Source organism: Tyto alba, unplaced genomic scaffold, assembly GCF_018691265.1.
Source record: "Tyto alba isolate M040663 unplaced genomic scaffold, T.alba_DEE_v4.0 Super-Scaffold_38, whole genome shotgun sequence".
Lineage (NCBI taxonomy): Eukaryota > Metazoa > Chordata > Aves > Strigiformes > Tytonidae > Tyto > Tyto alba.
Window position 1 is genome coordinate 26614829 of NW_024881313.1, and position 17332 is coordinate 26632160.

A 17332-nucleotide genomic window follows, 5' to 3' on the forward strand; every position below is an offset into this window, starting at 1 on the left:
CATGAAGGAAAGTGGCAGCACTGCCTGCACCCCCCATTCCCTGCCCCTGCGCCACTGGGGGAGGAGGTAGAGATATCGGGAGCAGAGCTGAGCCCGGGAAGAAGGGAGGGGTGGGGGGAAGGTGTTCTCAAGATGTGGCAATGCTTCTCACTGTCCTATTCTGTTATGTGTTGTTAGTGTCTGTAATAAATGTATGTTCTTTTTTTCTTCCCCTAACGAGTCTGCCTTTTGCTCGTGATCATAAAAGGGGGATTTTTTTCCCCATCCCAGTCCTATCTTGAACCCCAAGCCTGGCTCTCTGTCCCTTCTCATTGCCAGAGGGGAAGGGAGAGAGAGCTGCTGCATTGTGGTTGGCTGCCAATCAGGCCTAAACCACGACAGACAGAAATCCTTTATAAAATATATGACAACTGTAAAACCATCTTTGTATTTTATAATTTATATGCTGTCATGGTTCTATGTTCATTAAGGTTTTTATCACCAAGGGACAAATTATAAAGTGCGTGTACTCAGGAAGAGAGGAAAGCAATGAGATTCTATCTTGGCCTTGTACGGAGTAAAGGATAACCAGTTAAAAATTATTCCTCCAACTGAAGCCTAGCTAATCCTTTTTCCACATCTTAAAGCACAACTCCTTACTAATGACAATAATTTTTAGTGCAGTTTCAACCTCTACATGTGAGAAGTTTGAGATAAGAAGAGCCTCCACCCCTGAGCCTCCCCATCTCCAGGCCATGGAACACAGAAGTTGCAGACCTTTCCACTGTAGTTACAGTCATAATAAAACCTAGAAACAAAAGTCAAAATACACCTGTCCGACAAGGAGCAGCACAAAAGAGGTACACTAGTAAAAACAGAAGTATTTATATACATTAGCTATACCACTATGAAACATTCAGAACTAAACAAAATAAATGAGCTGCATTTCTGCCTTCCAGTCTTATGTTAAGTCATAAAATAGAAGCAGGGTTTTTGTTGTTAAAATGTAAAATTTGACAACATGAGTAAGCTGGAGCATAAGAATCCACAGGAAATTAGTGATTTAAATTTACCAACCCAACTCCGAAGCTCAGATCATTTTTTCCAACTGTCAGTTCTGAAACACACTAATTTAGAGCATCCAAATGCTTTAAGAGAGTATATTCAATCATATTAAAAGCAGGCCTTATTTTGCTGAAAATACAATGAAGGCAGGTACTCTACAGCTGGAGATAGAAGACCATATGCTACCTGCACATCTGATCTTGTTGAAAGAGGAACCAGAGAAACTGTACAGATTACTATGGACAGATGTCATGAACAAGAATAACTTAGAGGAAGTGTTCCGCACAGCACATTTCTGCTCAAGAAGACATCAGTAGTAACCAACTTCTCTTCCCATTTCAGAATACATTTGAGTCCCTTTAATCTCTGGCTTTTGCTAGATACTAGAAAGCTAGATAGTAAACAGGTTTAGGAATCAGACCTGTTCTTCAGTAACACCCATGAAATTTTGCTCCATCTCCTACATTGCTTTCATGCACTGACAAATACAGATATATACGACATACAAATATATATCTATATAGAGAGATTTACATGTAGTTTTAATTGAACCAATCTTGTATGCGCAAATCCGATCAACTGCTTCATAATTAGGCAGGGCTGCTGTATGAATTCCCTCTCCTGTTGCTCTCGCACCCCTTCCCAGCACACTGCACAGCCGGGTGCTCTCAATATTCTGCAGAACAGGCCTCACTAGCAGAGCAAGGAATATACAATTTCAGTTCAAGGTGTCTTGATTGCTGCCAGTTCCAGTATTTGACTAATGAAACTAAAATGACCACCCCAGAGAAGCTTTTTTGTGTACTTAAACTTAAGGAATTGGTGAAAAGTTTAACTCCTTCATGCGCTCCCTTTTCATGTCTCCCTGGTATGAAACAGCATGAGTCCAGATTTGATCAGGGCCTGAGCAAGTCTTGAGGTGAACTGAGGGAAAAAAGATTTCTCAAATAAAAGTAACATTACCACATATATGAATAAATTTCAGAGGAAATAAGATTTTTCAACTATTCCTCAAAGTTTGGTTGCTGTAGGGGAAAAGAAAGTACTGTGGAGGGCAAGGCGGAGAACAAAAACTAACTTTTTGTTTTAAGATACTTCAGAACTAAATTAAAAATTGCAGATTTTGTTCTTAGTGCTTCACAACTATATGAGAGACTTAATGAAGTAATCGAGTGAAAGAGTAAGAAAATACAATCCTTAACTTCCTAACTGTATTCTGAAACCATATTTGGATTTTTGGCTTTATAGTGGTGAAACAATTCTTTGGCACAAAGTTTCACATAAGTTATTTTATGGGCTTGAGAAATACCAAAACTTTCTGAGAAATATATGATCATTTGCTCTGTGGACTACCAGAGGGTTCTGAAACTAACTGGGAACAATCCTTAGGTAGATACAGCTAACTAGCATACACAGCCAGAATACCTGAAAGGACTCAGAAAGCAGAATTATTTTTTCCATTTCTTTGATGTATCACTGTAATTTAGCAGAAACCTCGTAAAGCACAACAGATAGAAGCAAAAGCAATTACTTCCAGGAATTTTGATGGGCTTCATGCATTCTTCCATTTTTAGGTGCTAAAACCTAGAAAAGTTTACAGAACAGTATTTCTCCAACAACTACTTAAACATATCCAATTCTGTGCCCTTATTAGTCCCTGCTACAGCAGTTTATAATGATTTCCTAGAAACAAGGTCTTTTGCAGTTTCATCTGCAAAATGGGCTGTGATGCTGCAGAATTAGTTTGCTCCATAGTCCTGTTTACAGGAAATTAAGTGTTGACCACACAAAAATAATTGCACTTCTTTGGCACATCACACCTTCACTTCTTGAAGTGCAATTCCAGTGAATGTTCGTGTATGTTAGAGGCTGACAAAAGTAATCCTGGTAATTTTTTTTTGCCTTATATTCAAAACAAAGAAATGAGGCAAGCTTTGAGACAAGTAACTCAATCCAAACCAGAATAGCCTTCATCCAACAGCAAGCCTCTGGAGTCTGCAAGATGAATCCAGTGTTTACTACTATTTTCTCTAAAGAGCCATAAAGGCAGGTTAGACCAGGACTATTATTACCCCTAGTATCTGTAATGGGTTCTGCCCTAAAGGTTTCTTGGCACTGTCTCTGCCTTACCCTTGGTGCCAGACCTGCTCTCTGCTACTTTTCAGGCCCGTACTGGCATGGTGCGCAGACCACCCCAGCCCCACCACAGCTCTGTCGAGCATGCAGGAACAGGACTGGAAGTTGCTAAATTAATTATGCCAGATAGCAACCTTGTCGCTTGAGTTTCTTCTTCACAGAAGTGAAAGGCCTAACCAGTGGGGAAGAAAAAGCCCACAGAGGATACTGAAAAATAAATTGGAATTTAAAACCCCAAAAAGAATGGAAGAATATCTCTGTCTGCAGCTACTCCATCCCCTGGCAGGCCCATCCCTCGTCTGCAGAGCTCTGCTGCATCTCACTCTCACTACCAGCTTTCTTCTCTGTGCATGTAATTATCCTTCTGATAAAACATTACAAAAGGATCCTGGTCTTCCAGGTACATGCAGATCCATTAACACATTTAATGAATGAACCCCCTCTCAAAAAAAGAAAAAAAACAAACAAACAAACAAACAAAAAAAAAAAACCAAACAAACAAAAAACTTCACCACAAACAAAAACAAAAAGCAGAAAACTTGCTCAGAAGAAACAAGGTATTTGCAATTTCAGACTTCAAGCATTTAACTCAGGTAACAAATACGCTTCCAGGCTACCACCACTACCCAATTATTTACCTAATTGGTGAATAAATTGAACTAGTTAAGCTGTTTAGAGTGCAAAATCAGCACAAAACTTAATATAAAACATCATATATTAAAATATTAATATATTCCACGTATTATAAGATGATCACTACTAAGATAACTAATCCAACTTCTTTTGCTGAGACAACAGTTTCATTAAGTGCCACGGTGAAAATCTAATGATGCATGGAAATATGCCTCGAAAACATCAAACAAGCAGAACCGTCACAGGAGATACCTTCGAATGTAGGCACCAAGTTTCCATTTCAACACAGACAGCAAAAAAACTCATCTGCACTAATTCTACATCTTTTGAGAGGAAAATAGTAACGGAACTACCACTATCATTAAATGTGCAGAGGAAAATATACAAGGACCAAAGGCAGAGTTTTTTTCATAAAACATGTTATTTTAAATGATTTTGCAGCTGATTAGAAGATACAAAAAATAGTTATTAGCTCACACTTGTGGGTTTTTTAGGTTTCTGTACTCTGTGATATTACTTAAGCACCTTTTTAACTAAGAATGGGGTTGAATAAAGAAAGTTCAGAATATCCCAGAATTTGGCAATGCTGGACTTCAAATATTGGAATGGGATTCATGGGTAAAGGAGACCAGTCCCAGGACACCAGCCCAGTGTTGGACTCTAAACCCTCCCCTCCATTCACAAGGCACAGTGTAAGAAGCTTGGTCTGTGTCAAATGGCAAATTTCATTTTGAAGCTCCTCAGTATAAAGCAAACTCTGGGTTTATGCCCTATTGCTGTAAAATACAAAATTTGTACATTTACAATGCAAAATCTCAATTTTTTTCATGTCACATTGTATAAAGAAGAAAAATGAGGTAATAATCCTACATATGCACTATCCTATATATGGGCTTCCTGTTATATTTCCAGTCTCCATATTAAAGATGCATTTTCATTTTACATTTGAAGACACTTCTTGAAAAATTTCAGACACATATAAATACATAAAGTGACCGCTAGGTAATTTTAAATTTGGACTTTTAAAGCTCTATGACTACCAGCTTATTATTAATTAAAGAAAAAAAAAAAGAAAAACAAACAAAAAAAGTTGAATTAATTAGTGTCTCAAAAAAGCCCAAGACCAAAAGCAGTATAAATGTACACTAAATAAATATGATAACACTGTCTTCAAATTTTTGATTAATATATTTTACAATACTAAGAATAACAAGCATTTAGAAGTGCAATGCCAAAACTGACCCACATTGGGCTATTCTGTAGTAATATCATTAGCTTTCAAGGGCAAAATGCTTAGCAAAATTAAATACTCCCCAATTAAAATAATCCTGCTGGTATCAGTTGTGAAGAACAGCAGCACTCCACATACTATATAAATGTGTTTATGACTCAAAAATGAAATAATTTGCAGCTGTCCATTTCAATCTTAATGCAGTTCTTTTGGAAGCATAAGGAATCCCATACAAGTTTAGTCAGCATACTGCTGATGCTTGTATCATGCTTAGAGAGCCTATATCACATAAGAATACACGTCTTCATAATAGCTTGGAGTAGCATAAAGATTAGATTGATAAAGTAATATATATATATGCACATATATATTACCTGTTCTTGCCTCTCCAGCCACTTGTCCACCATGGGATGACTGGCACTTAACGATGAACGAGCATTGTCTCTCTGAAACTGGTTAGACCAGCTACTAGTATCTCGTGGTAGGCTCCTGTAGTTTTCATCTTTCTAGTTTAAAAGAAACAAAAAAGTGTCTTATAAAAAACAACCAGTCCTTGCACATTAACAATGCAGCTGGTTATTAAACGAATACAAAACGAAGACTGACAAAGGAGAACGCAGGTCTGGCTGGACCCAAGGACAATGCAATTGCCCGGCCGTTCAATTGCAATTGGAGCTCCCCTTCCTTAATGCCAGTGAAGCCCAACTAAAGCCCTCAGTGGATTTATAGCTCCCTGCACCCACTTGTGCTTCAGTACTTCTTTTTTCCAACCTCAAACCTCGAGTGCACAGACTTTCCAAGTACATACTGCAAGGCTTTCAAAGCATCGTGCTCCTTAGTTTTATTCTCGCCAAAAACAAATACACCACACAACAGTCCATCCAGTGACAGCTAAGGCCACTATATAATTTTCCCAACTCTCTCTATGTAACCAGTTTTACTATCAAAGCTGTCTCACTGCTCCAGGTACTGTCCTTCAGATCAGAATAGCATGCTATAGCATTCAAAACTTCAATTTATTACTCCACAGGCTAATGCTTTCCTTGGTTTGCCTGAAGGTATACAAATACAGTCACATTTGTAAAACAGCAGCAGATGGAGACTGTGCTGATGGAGATACATTTATCCCACTGAGACTGACAAAAAAGAAGATTATTTATTTTTTCTTTTTAATTGATGAATTTGTCTGCACATCTTTTCTACATGCTGTACAAATTCTTCAGCTTCTAAAGATGATTAGTCCTTACCCAGCCTGATCACTAGAAGTCAATAAACATACAGCAGCAGATCCTTAACAATGGGAGTTACCCTTAGCCCAAAGTCAATGAAATACTGATCACTTAAATAACTTAGTTCCCTTCATCTGAAATAATATATGGAACTGAAATTCTGCTTAGCTTTTCAAAAGAGCATTATAAATATACTGTAAGTATCCTTCCTTCAGAAGCAGAGTATTTTTTCCAGTCAGTTTGTCTACCTTCATGCCAAAGCAGATAACTTAGAGAGTACCTATTTTTAAAATAGGATCACAGCCCTACATATTTTGCAATATTACTGCTTTTAGAAATCTCAACAATCTCTTAAAAAAATAAACACCAGTGCACATTTGCAACTAAAAGCTATTTTGTTTCTATTTTTAGCAGATTTCTGACCCTTTCTTAAATCAATACTTCATTTAACAGCATTTCTTTTCCCTCTTTACTGATATTTCTTTGCTCTGGCATGGTGTTAGTCCCATATTCTAAAACATGGACTGTAGCATCAATTCCCTTACAATTGTCCTTCACAACTTATTTCTTGTAAATATATGACAGACTTTCCTAGGAAATTCAGGTCTCAGTATAACTGTGGTATGTAGCAGAATTTTCAAAAGCTACCCATGTGAGAGTTGTCTTTTACCAGACATATCAAAATTAAGCTTTCTTTATTGATGACACCTTCTTTGCTTGAAAGAGACTTTGTAGTACAAAATAAGTCTTCAATTTCAAGACATTGAAGCTTGACTTCAACAAGCACAAGATAACCATGTAAAAATACCTCTGCCCAAGTAACCAGCCTAATCACCATCATAAATGAGTATACCCTGCCACAAATGAGTATGAACTTTTCATCTTTCAGCAACTAAAAAAAAAGGCCAGTTTTCCAGTGTGGTTAACCACACAGCAAACTAGAAAATTGCTCAGTCTCTTGCTTAGAAAGGGACAGTGGAAATCGGGCACTGCTTTGTATAACTGTCCCTTAGCAGAGCCATAAAAGCCAGGTAACAGTGTGTACAAATTGATTTTTTCCTGTTGTTTCTCTTATTCAATTCTTCTCTTCTGGTGACAGAGGTGGCACAGTTCCTGCAAGCCAAAATAACAATTTCTCATGTTCAAAGTGGTGGGAAGGTATAACAACAAAATCAAAATCTGACAAAGAAATAACAAAAGACGAACCCCCATACAGTCAGTGCATGAGTTATTGTCATCTAACAATAACTCGCTAACAGACCATCACCTAGTCTGAACAAATAGAAATTTCTTCCTATGTAACAAGATGTTTTCTGTATTTCTGTACTTCATAGATCATTCAATTTTTTATTGATTCATGTTTACAATTTTCAGTATAAACTTTTTAAAAAGACATTTTTATCCATGCTATACAAAAGTCTCTCTCCACACAGCACCCATTTCCCATGCACAGGAGTGTTTTGCAAGAGCAGGAGCAAAGGAAAAAAAGTTCATCAAGGGATGGGTTGTTCTTCAGTCATTCAAACATGAAGTCTTTGATCCGAATCATGCAGGACAGCCTTACAGCTTACAGCTTATACTGGAATTTCATGCTGTAAAAAGTCTTAAATGCCACAGCAAATAATGTAAGAGAAATTATCTAAGATAGAATAGTTAAATTAGGCCTCTGGCACATCTATACTAATGTCAAGAATTCTGCAAGGAGTTTATTCCTAATAGTGCCTGTGCTGACCAGAAGAATATATTCATTCCATCCACTGAAATATTTCTACTGTAGCCTACTTCTGTAGAAGATTGTCTTTCTCCTGCTAAGACCTGTACCATTTCATTTTATACAGAAAGCATCAAAGTCACTCAGCAATTTTTCTGACAGCAGAAGTAAAAGCTGGAATGGTAAAGAAATGAGGTTCCTGTAACTTCTCGCATTTCTCAGTGCTGCTCAGAGGCTCAAAACAGCACTAGTATCGAGACTGAAAAAATACACCTTACCAGTGTTGCAGTCACACACAGAGTCACGTTGGTGTTAGCCAAACAGTGACATATTAGAAAAACACAGGCCATAGACAAGCCCTCCACTACTTTCTTTGTCATTGCTTTTTTGGCAAAGAGCTACCCCCTGTACCCCACGGGTGACAGCACTGGGGCAAGCACAAAGCTAGACCGGGAGCAGAGACACCACAGCTTTTAACACTACTGGATGCGGTCCTTCCCACAGACAGCTGCACAACAAAACTGTAAAGGTGCTGCTGGCTACCTGGAACCCCATCTGTGCAGGGATCTCCATTACTGCTACTTCCAGACCTAACTCAAAGATAGCAGTGGTGATAAACTATAGAGGTGGAGGTGAAAAACACACCACTGCAGTTTATACACTGGGATTTACTGAGCCAGCTGCAACGTTGTTTGCTATTTAGAATGTACGTATATATATATAGGGTTGGGTTTTTTGTAAAATATGCAAACATTAACCCAGAAAGCTTTACTTCTATTCAACATGATCTACCATTAGCATACATGCTCCCAACAGCTGACTGGAAATAGCGCATGTCACTTTTAACTTCAATACCATAAAGAAAAAGATTTCATGGTACAGAAGCCATCAGGGTCACACAGGGAATTGTCATTTCTTCTGAAGCTGCAGCTGTAAACCCTCTTGGGACCACGGCTGACACGCATCATCAGTTACAATTAAATGCTCTAATTTTTTGAAAAAAAAATTTCTTTCCCAAACATCTTTGGGGACCACAGTCCATGTCAGCTTTATCATGTTTGAAATGGAAATGGATCAACAGAACACTAAAACTGCCAAGTCACAATCTTACCACTACACTTAACAGCAGCATTTTGCAGTATTTTTAATGAGGACAGATAATCTAACACCTTAAGATACAGTTTAGCATGGTGTCCCTGCAGAGCTTTGCTGGAGGGTTGGGTGAGATGGGACAGGAAAAATGAAGCAATTTTGCTGTACTTTTAATTTCAGATGATTTGCGATATACACAGGCTCCTCATCAAAGACTCTGCAGCTTGTAGATGAAATGATGCATTAGCATGATCTGTGTACTTCAATTACTAGCTGTCAGTGCATTAACTCACTCATGATTTTAACCCACAGTTGTACGCCTACCAGCTCTCAGCATCACTAACCCAGACAGAACATCCGCCACATGGTACCATGACAGTTCCATGTCTGTTACCTCATTCGCCACTAGGTCACTTTCCAAACAGTGAAGAAGTTGGGTTTTTCCTTTTCTTCTGACCTCCTGTATCATTAATGTAAAGCATGGCAAATTTTGGTGTGAGGATTTTTCTTTAATACTAGATAGTAATACAACAGGACTAAAACAGATTGAGGATCATTTCAATGTAATTCTGTGGAAGGAGATCCAAAAATTTAAACCAAGCTTTCACTTTAATTATTTCTTCAGCAAATTGCCCACCTCTTGTTTAGAATCCTCACTAAGAGAGGCCATTTTAGGCACTGACTTTTTTTTACTATCCTTTTTTCTTGTATATTGTGCACTTTGGGAAAGGCTTCTAGCTTGCTTCCTTTTGATTCCTCGTGTTGTTGAAAGATGAGACTTATAATTTCATTTGACAGACTTTGGGCAAATTCATATCTACAAGTTATTTATTATTGTTGAATCACTATAAAGGCTGTTCTTTTTTCTTTTTATGCTCTCCTATGCCCCTGTTAGACCCTGAACAGTTCGGTATCACTCTCAGACAGGATTCTAAAAGCTGTAACTAACAAACCATTCATATATTTTATGTAAATATCCCTCTGTCTGATGCAAACATATTTATAAATGCAGTAATATACACATATACCCATTTTCCATGCTGTCTGAAGGTCTAGTAAACAGATTACTTGATTTTTTTGTGGTTTATTTTGTTTTGTTTTTTAACTGGACTTTACACAAATAAATGAGGCATAAGAACAAATGGAGGCTGCACAAATAGTATCTATTTTACAGGGAAAATACATTACATATGGGAAATTAATTAACCCAAGAGATGTATTGAATGAACAGAAATTCCATGTTAAAAAAACAACCTTCTTACATAGAGGACAGATTTGGAACTGTTCTCTCTATTCATCAGCAGCTTTTTAAAAATAAATTGTATCAAATTTCAACAGTTTACCTCAAAAATAATTGTACCGGTCAGCCTTTATAAATATCCATATATCTTAAGAAACTGACACTACTGCTTGGGTGAGCTTCCTTTTCCTCTCAGTAGATTCAGTTTACTTTATCATTCTATAGTTTAGTTTCAAAGCTTGGGTTTTTCTGAGGAGTATTGAAGAACATGACCCCAGGAGCTACAATATTCCAGATACAGCCTAGCCATCCTAGATAGCATGTAAGAAGGAAACAGTTCCAGTCACACCCAGTATCAGGAATCTTTGATCTCAGGCCATTTTCCAAGGACTAAAGTAAAAGAGGGCTCCCAGATTAAAGGACTGTCATAGTTTGGTGCCTGCTCTCAGCTCCGACTTGGAACATGGGTCATTTCCAGCAACTGGTAAAAACTGTCTTAGTATGCAGAAGATGTATTACTAATAGTCTAATAAAGAACTTGCACACCCTATTTATGATGAAAACAGATGAGAAGAATGACCAATCTATAGTCATTCTAATGTTTTCAGAATGACTCGTCTTCAGAAATTACCCTCCCTGTAGTTCTGAGAATGGAATTAACGTATTATGCATCAACAATACCTCATTAGATGCCAACAAAGAAAAAGTCAATTGAAATGCCAGTGTTCTGCTCAAGTTCTATCACCTTACGCTCAGAAATTTCCAGAGTTATCCTATTCCAGTTCATATATTCCATGTTATCCTTTGATTGACGAGCAAGGCCTGATGTTAAAAATGAGCAGTAACTAGGGGCCATGATGAGCAGACAGTTTTCATGCAGTGTTATATGTAAATATTTAGTGTCAAAGAATATGGGCTAAATTAAGAGTAAACTAAAACACACGAGACTGCCTATCCAAAACATTCCATCAATCTCTCTTGTTTACAACGGAAAAATCAAAAATGCATGATCTCTGCATGTATACATGCAAAGCCAGAAATTACCAGGCAGTGTACATTGTTATTTCTCAGACTGAGAGACAGGAAAGAAGCTGCTTCTTCCATTCACTCCTTACTTATTAATCTCACAATAAAACCTCACAAGAGATAATGCAAAACAACCCAAAGAACATACGGCAGTTGATATTCTGTAATTATAATCCAGAAGCTGGATTTTAGTTCTGTAAACTTAACTAAAAAGGTATGGCTTTCCATAGTTTCATTTTAAATGAAAATAAATGAACCAGTTAACTTAAAATGTCATGAAACTACAGTTCTGACTCCTCTACACATTATACTTAGAAACCAGTTTTCCCTTCTACTATTTTTCACTAAAGGGAAATATTCTCTTTTGGTGTGCCACTTTAAAGGCCTCTGAGGAGTTTCTATGTATATCCAGCTATATATGAATGTACATGGCTGCTTCAATGCAATCATATAATTATGCACAATCCTGCTATTTTCACCAGTTATTTGCTTTTGTACCTAGATTTATAAAATTCTTTATGTCAATTGTATTTAGATGAAACAGCCTTTGTAAAGTTGTTTGTTTAATTGTTGACATCCCATCATTTGATTCCTTGGGAGATCCAAGAAATTAAACTGCAGGAGGGGAAAAAAGTTGATAATGAATTAATTTCGAAAGTATGCTCTGAAGATTTAACAAACAGAATGTTAGTATTAAATATATTCAGGGAGGTAAGGGAAAGATGAAACAATGGGGTACAAGAAGCTTCACAATGATCTTATATTTAGATCTTGACATTAAGAATATCTTATAAACTACCAGCAATATCCTTTTTAAGTGTCGGGTAGATGCGTTCAGGTAGCCATGCCTCTAAAATCGTGCAACTGGCTGTTTGTATGTTTAGAAAATTGCATCTGCAGTCCTGAAACAAAGAAAGGAGGCTGGGGGATGAGGGAAGCGTTCTGTCTTCTCAGACTAACTAATTTTTTTTTTTTTTTTTTTCCCCGCTTTTTGCTATTACATTGACAAGCATGGAGAACAGCGGTGATTTAAGGTCAGCAGCACAAAAGCAATGACACAAACCCATGACAAGCTGCTGTGCCTTCACACGCTGCCAGCCCGCCGTTCTGCCCCTCTGCCAGCCCTCGCCCACACCACCATCCTCCTCCGTCGGTGACGGCGCGGACAGGGGACTCCGCCAGGCTCCCAGCAAAGCACCAGTCGCCTCATCCAGCCTGCAAATTCACTTCAGACCTCGGCCAGAATCCCCGCTGCGGTCTGCAGGGAAAGGCTCAAATAGCTACCAGACAGGTGGCTTGTAGCAGTGTGTTTCTTTTATCTGAGCTTACAGCAGCACCATCACCTTCAGCTCCTTGCAGTCTCACAGGCCCTTCTCACACTGAACAGCTTCCCATCATTCTCCATCTTATGGTTTTAGCTTTTGTCCAGATTTCTTTTACTTCCTGTGCTTGGTAGGCAATGCTCTTAAATTGGACATCTGTATACAGGAGCTGAAGAGCTCGTTTATAAAGAGACAATAAAACTGGGTGGAAGCACAGAATGATCACCTTCTTTCTGTCAGGTTGTGCAACAAAACTGGGCTAAGTGACATCTGTTTCAACCCCAGATTTAGTTGTAACAGAAATAAGCCCAAAAGGTGCTAGGTGTTCCTGGTCTGAAATCCTGTATTTATTGAAGCTGAATTTCCCACTAATTAAAGCTTACCATCTCCTCCCCAGCCATACTACTCCTTAGTAGAGATTAGTTCCACATATGGGTCTGAATTTTATTCTGAGACTACTTTGCCTGGTTGTCTTTCCTTGTCTTCTGTGATTAATATTCATTGCAAGATGACATAAGTTCATTTAAAAATACAACAAATACAGCAAAAAGGCTGAAATAATCACTGTTTAAATAGTGCAGGCTCATGTCAGAACACTGTAGGGAAGCACAGCCTGCAACCCGGATTGTACTTCAAAATTCCTCTTCTCTTGCTAGCTACACATTCATCCAAAATCCAAACCTGCTTTGCACCAATACACAACCTTGATAATATGAAAGCAAGATGGACAAATATATCAACCTGCAGAAACTCTTGAACCACAAGTGTATACTGTAAATGCACAGTTGTAGGTTGCAACTAAATAGATGAGAGCAGGTCAAAACCCAGATCCAACTATTGCCAATTAAAATATATATGTATTTCTAAACATAAAAAAAAATAAAATAAAATCACTAAACTTGAACATCCAACCCATTCAGGCCCAGAGGTTTTCACCTTCAAACCCAGGAAGGACTCTAAGAACATAAAAAAATAAAAGACATAGAGATGAACATTTAAACATGGGAATTTGCAAAGTACACATTCACTTAGATGAAGAGCAGAGTAAAAGTCAGCCATTTGTTACAACTTCAATTATCTTATACCATGTACTTGAGAGCTTTCTATTTTCAGCATAGCTTTCACTGTCTCTCACAGAGAAGTGCGGTACACTGCATTTACTGAACCGAAAGGACAAACAACCTGTGCGTGTTCCACCACTCCTTCATCACCAGTAAGAGACTCACTCATCCAGACCCTCCCTGGCATTCCCAGCTCGTGATGCAGCACCGTGTCCCCTCACCTATGGACCAGACACTGCTCACCCATCACACAGAGAGAGAGATGGGATAGCACAGCACTGGGAGAAAAATACACTTTCTTCCTACGCTGCTGATGAAGAACAAAGATTAAGAGTGGTCAACAGGCTTGTTCAGCCTCAGACCAGAAGTGGGAAAAAAATCACCAGCTCTCAATCTCTCTTGTATCTTGTTCTAATAATTTGTTTCTTCTGGGGGACAGAAAGGGTATCTAATAGATGGGCTTCCACAAATGGATGACTTGGAGCAAAAAGAGGTAAAACAACAAAAGAGAGAGGAAAAATCACACCTTCACTTTGGGTTTGCTGTTTTTTTCCCTGCTTCTTAACACATCTGGTCATGATGGACTTTTGGATGCAGAGAGTTGAATCTTGTCCATGTACACAGCATTAAGTGATGTACATTGACTGTTTACTCTCTGTGCAACAGGCAAGGATTATTCACTTTGTGTCTTTCATTCCCAACCTATGATGAAGATAAAAAATACTGTATTTGTTTACACATTTTGAAAGTCAGGAATTTTGAGATCTTTCACAGAGAGTTTATTTTTTATTGCACTAAAATATCACTACCTGCTCTACTAAAGAAAGGCATGGTATACAGTGAAAGCAGTGAAGGCAATGGGCACAAAGAAATACAAATTATTCTAGTAAAGCATAAGAAACAACTTTCTTACCAAAAGGGGGATCGAACACTGGAAGAGGCTGCCCAGAGGGGTGGGGCAGGCTCCATCCTTGGGGATGTATATACTCAAAACCCAACTGGACACACGAGTAACCTGCTCTAGTTGACCCTGCTTTGACCAGAAAGGTTGGACTAGACAATCTCCAGAGGTACCTTCTAACCTCAGCTGTTCTGTGATTCTGTGGAAGTCATGATTTTTACACACTGCCAGGACAAAACCAGCGCATACTCTATTTATTTCATATTGCACTCTTGTTTGGGTGCAATTCCTCTAAACTATTTCATCATCACATCACAAGCTGCCAGCAACAAGTTATATCACAAAGAAAGAAAACTGATGCAAGTGACTTGTTTTTCAAATTTCCATTAATCTCTCTCCTACAACAACATTTCCCACATTAAAACACTCTATTTCATCACTTGTGGATAACTCACTCTCATTCTCCCTTCTTCTCCGTCTACGTGAAATCACATCTGAAATGACGCAAATTGCAATTGTCTCACTGAAATAAGGCCTGATCAAATAAACCTGGATGAAGAAATATTCATGGCTATTGACTCCTTCAGAACTTCTGTTTAAAACATTGCATTTTTATTTTGAAAGCAGAAAGCTGCATTCATTATGTGGGGGTTTAAAACCTACCATGACAGAGATGCCAGGCTCTTTGCATTTATCCTGTACTTCTCCTACGCTGATGATGTTGTATTACAGCAGTTTACCAACACTGTTCACCTGGCACACGCTACGTCCCTTCTGCAGGAGTACAGACCAGAGACAAAGGTTCCCTTCGTATGATACAATAAGTATCAGCAACACTTCAGTCTCTTGTTCCCAGAACGATGCCGAGACTTTTAGTCCACAGTCTCCCCTAGACAATTTAATCAATTTACACTCTGCAACTCAGACTCCCTGGCTATAAAATGACACTAACACACTGTTCTAATACAAGGCTTTTCCATCCTCTGTATTATAGTTAAAATCTATTAAAATACCATGTCTTTGGTGACAGTGATAAGGCAAATTTCACTAGGTGTGTTTAAAAAGACTCAAGGTAAATAAAACTAGTTTTCACTTTAAATCTGATTTTGAAACTGATATACTATAACTGTTGAAGTTTTTCAAATAATGCATGCATGCTTTTCTGCTATCTAGAACTTCATTAGCTTTTTTTAAAAAAAAATTCCGTTTACAAAGAGGATTAGAAAGCAGTGCATCTTTCACATAAATAAAGAACTACAATCCAACAATCAGAAAATTTGTACTCATCAGTCTCATCCTATAACAATAGCAAAAATCCCTGCAAGAGATGTGGGCAACACAATGCTTTACAGGTAAGGGATTTGGCACTAGATGAAACTTCGATCACTCTCATGCAGTTTCAAATTCTTCCTCTGCAGTTTACGGAGCCCAAAAAAGATTAGGTTTCCAAGTAGGAAAAAAGCGCATCCTAAAAATAACTATTCCTACAAGGCATGGTTATTTTCAACATCAAAATACATATATGGGCAAACCCATTTAAAAACAAACAAGCAAAAATCCTAGCTGCTGACTAAATGGCAAAGGCAAAAAGAAGAGAAAAAAAAAATGTTTTAAATGTTGTGCCAAGTACACTCAGCTATGTGTTTGCTGTTGCCGATCCACCCCACAGAGCACGTTACATGCCATTTGCTTTGCTCCAGGTGGGTGAACCCAGGAGCAAGACAGGCACAGAAACCCATGCACAATCATTTTTCTCTCTCATTGCTCTCTCTTGAGCTCTCCTTACGGTACATTTTCACTTCCTGATGCCATACCAATGCTGTTATCTCTGATGCAACAATATATGAATCAAATTCAGAAAAGTCACAGTGGGAAATTTTTCATAAGCCACTTAGCCATGATATATTCCTGCATTAAGCAAGGCAGGTTAACTAGATAAGCCTTGTGTCTTTCAGTGAAGCAGGATCAAAGCAGATAACTAATTTGTAATGATATGCAATTCCTCACCACAAATGGAGATGCAAATTTAAAAAAACACACTGAAAGTATATGGGATAATTAATTCACAGTCATTATAAGATACACCATGGTTGCATTTATATTCTTCCAATACAGTAACACAGACATGTAAGTGGGAAAAAATAAGATCTCTATTAATGCAGCTCACACCTATTAAAAGGCAGCTAGTTCAGCCAATAGGCTTTAGTACTAAATTATTAAGAAAGTGATTCAAATTAACAGTTATTCAGAAAACAACAACATCAAAACCATTTTATTGCAGTGGAAAGAAGCACACACGATATGCTTCAGCTACATACAATCTGTTCAGGTGTACAATTCAACACAGTTCAAACAAAATTACAGCTTGCAAATCAGGTATTACTGCAGGCCTTTGAGACGATATTTTTACTATGAGATTTCTTCTTGTTTCATTAGAATGGCTCAAGGAAGCAAGCGACAGGATTAAGTCAAGCCATGAGCCACTACGTAATAGACATGTCACACACAAAGAAAAGTACCTGAAAGTGATTTTAATATTCAGTTTAAAAAAAATCCTGAGAAGTCAATTTACCTGCCAAATCTGATGATAATCATGAGCCAATTTTGTGAATACTTAGCACAGATGAGGAGACCCAGTCATTCAGTTGATACCACTCATGGGAAGGATACAGAAGGACTAGGTCAGGAATTACCTAGCTGAGTACA

The 17332-nt window shown here is 38.0% G+C and overlaps 1 protein-coding gene across 17 annotated transcripts in view; it reads right to left on the minus strand.

Annotated features, from left to right (window-relative positions):
* The window catches only part of PARD3 (par-3 family cell polarity regulator), a 459468-nt gene that overhangs the window by 253246 nt on the left and 188890 nt on the right, over positions 1 to 17332 (minus strand). For 12 of the 17 annotated variants that reach the window (XM_042801885.1, XM_042801875.1, XM_042801872.1 and 9 more), the window contains one exon: positions 5419 to 5550. The exons of the other annotated variants lie outside the window; for them this stretch is intronic. In XM_042801885.1, coding sequence (XP_042657819.1) covers positions 5419 to 5550 — 132 coding nt within the window. The remainder of the gene's footprint in view (positions 1 to 5418; positions 5551 to 17332) is intronic. 17 annotated transcript variants of the gene reach the window in all.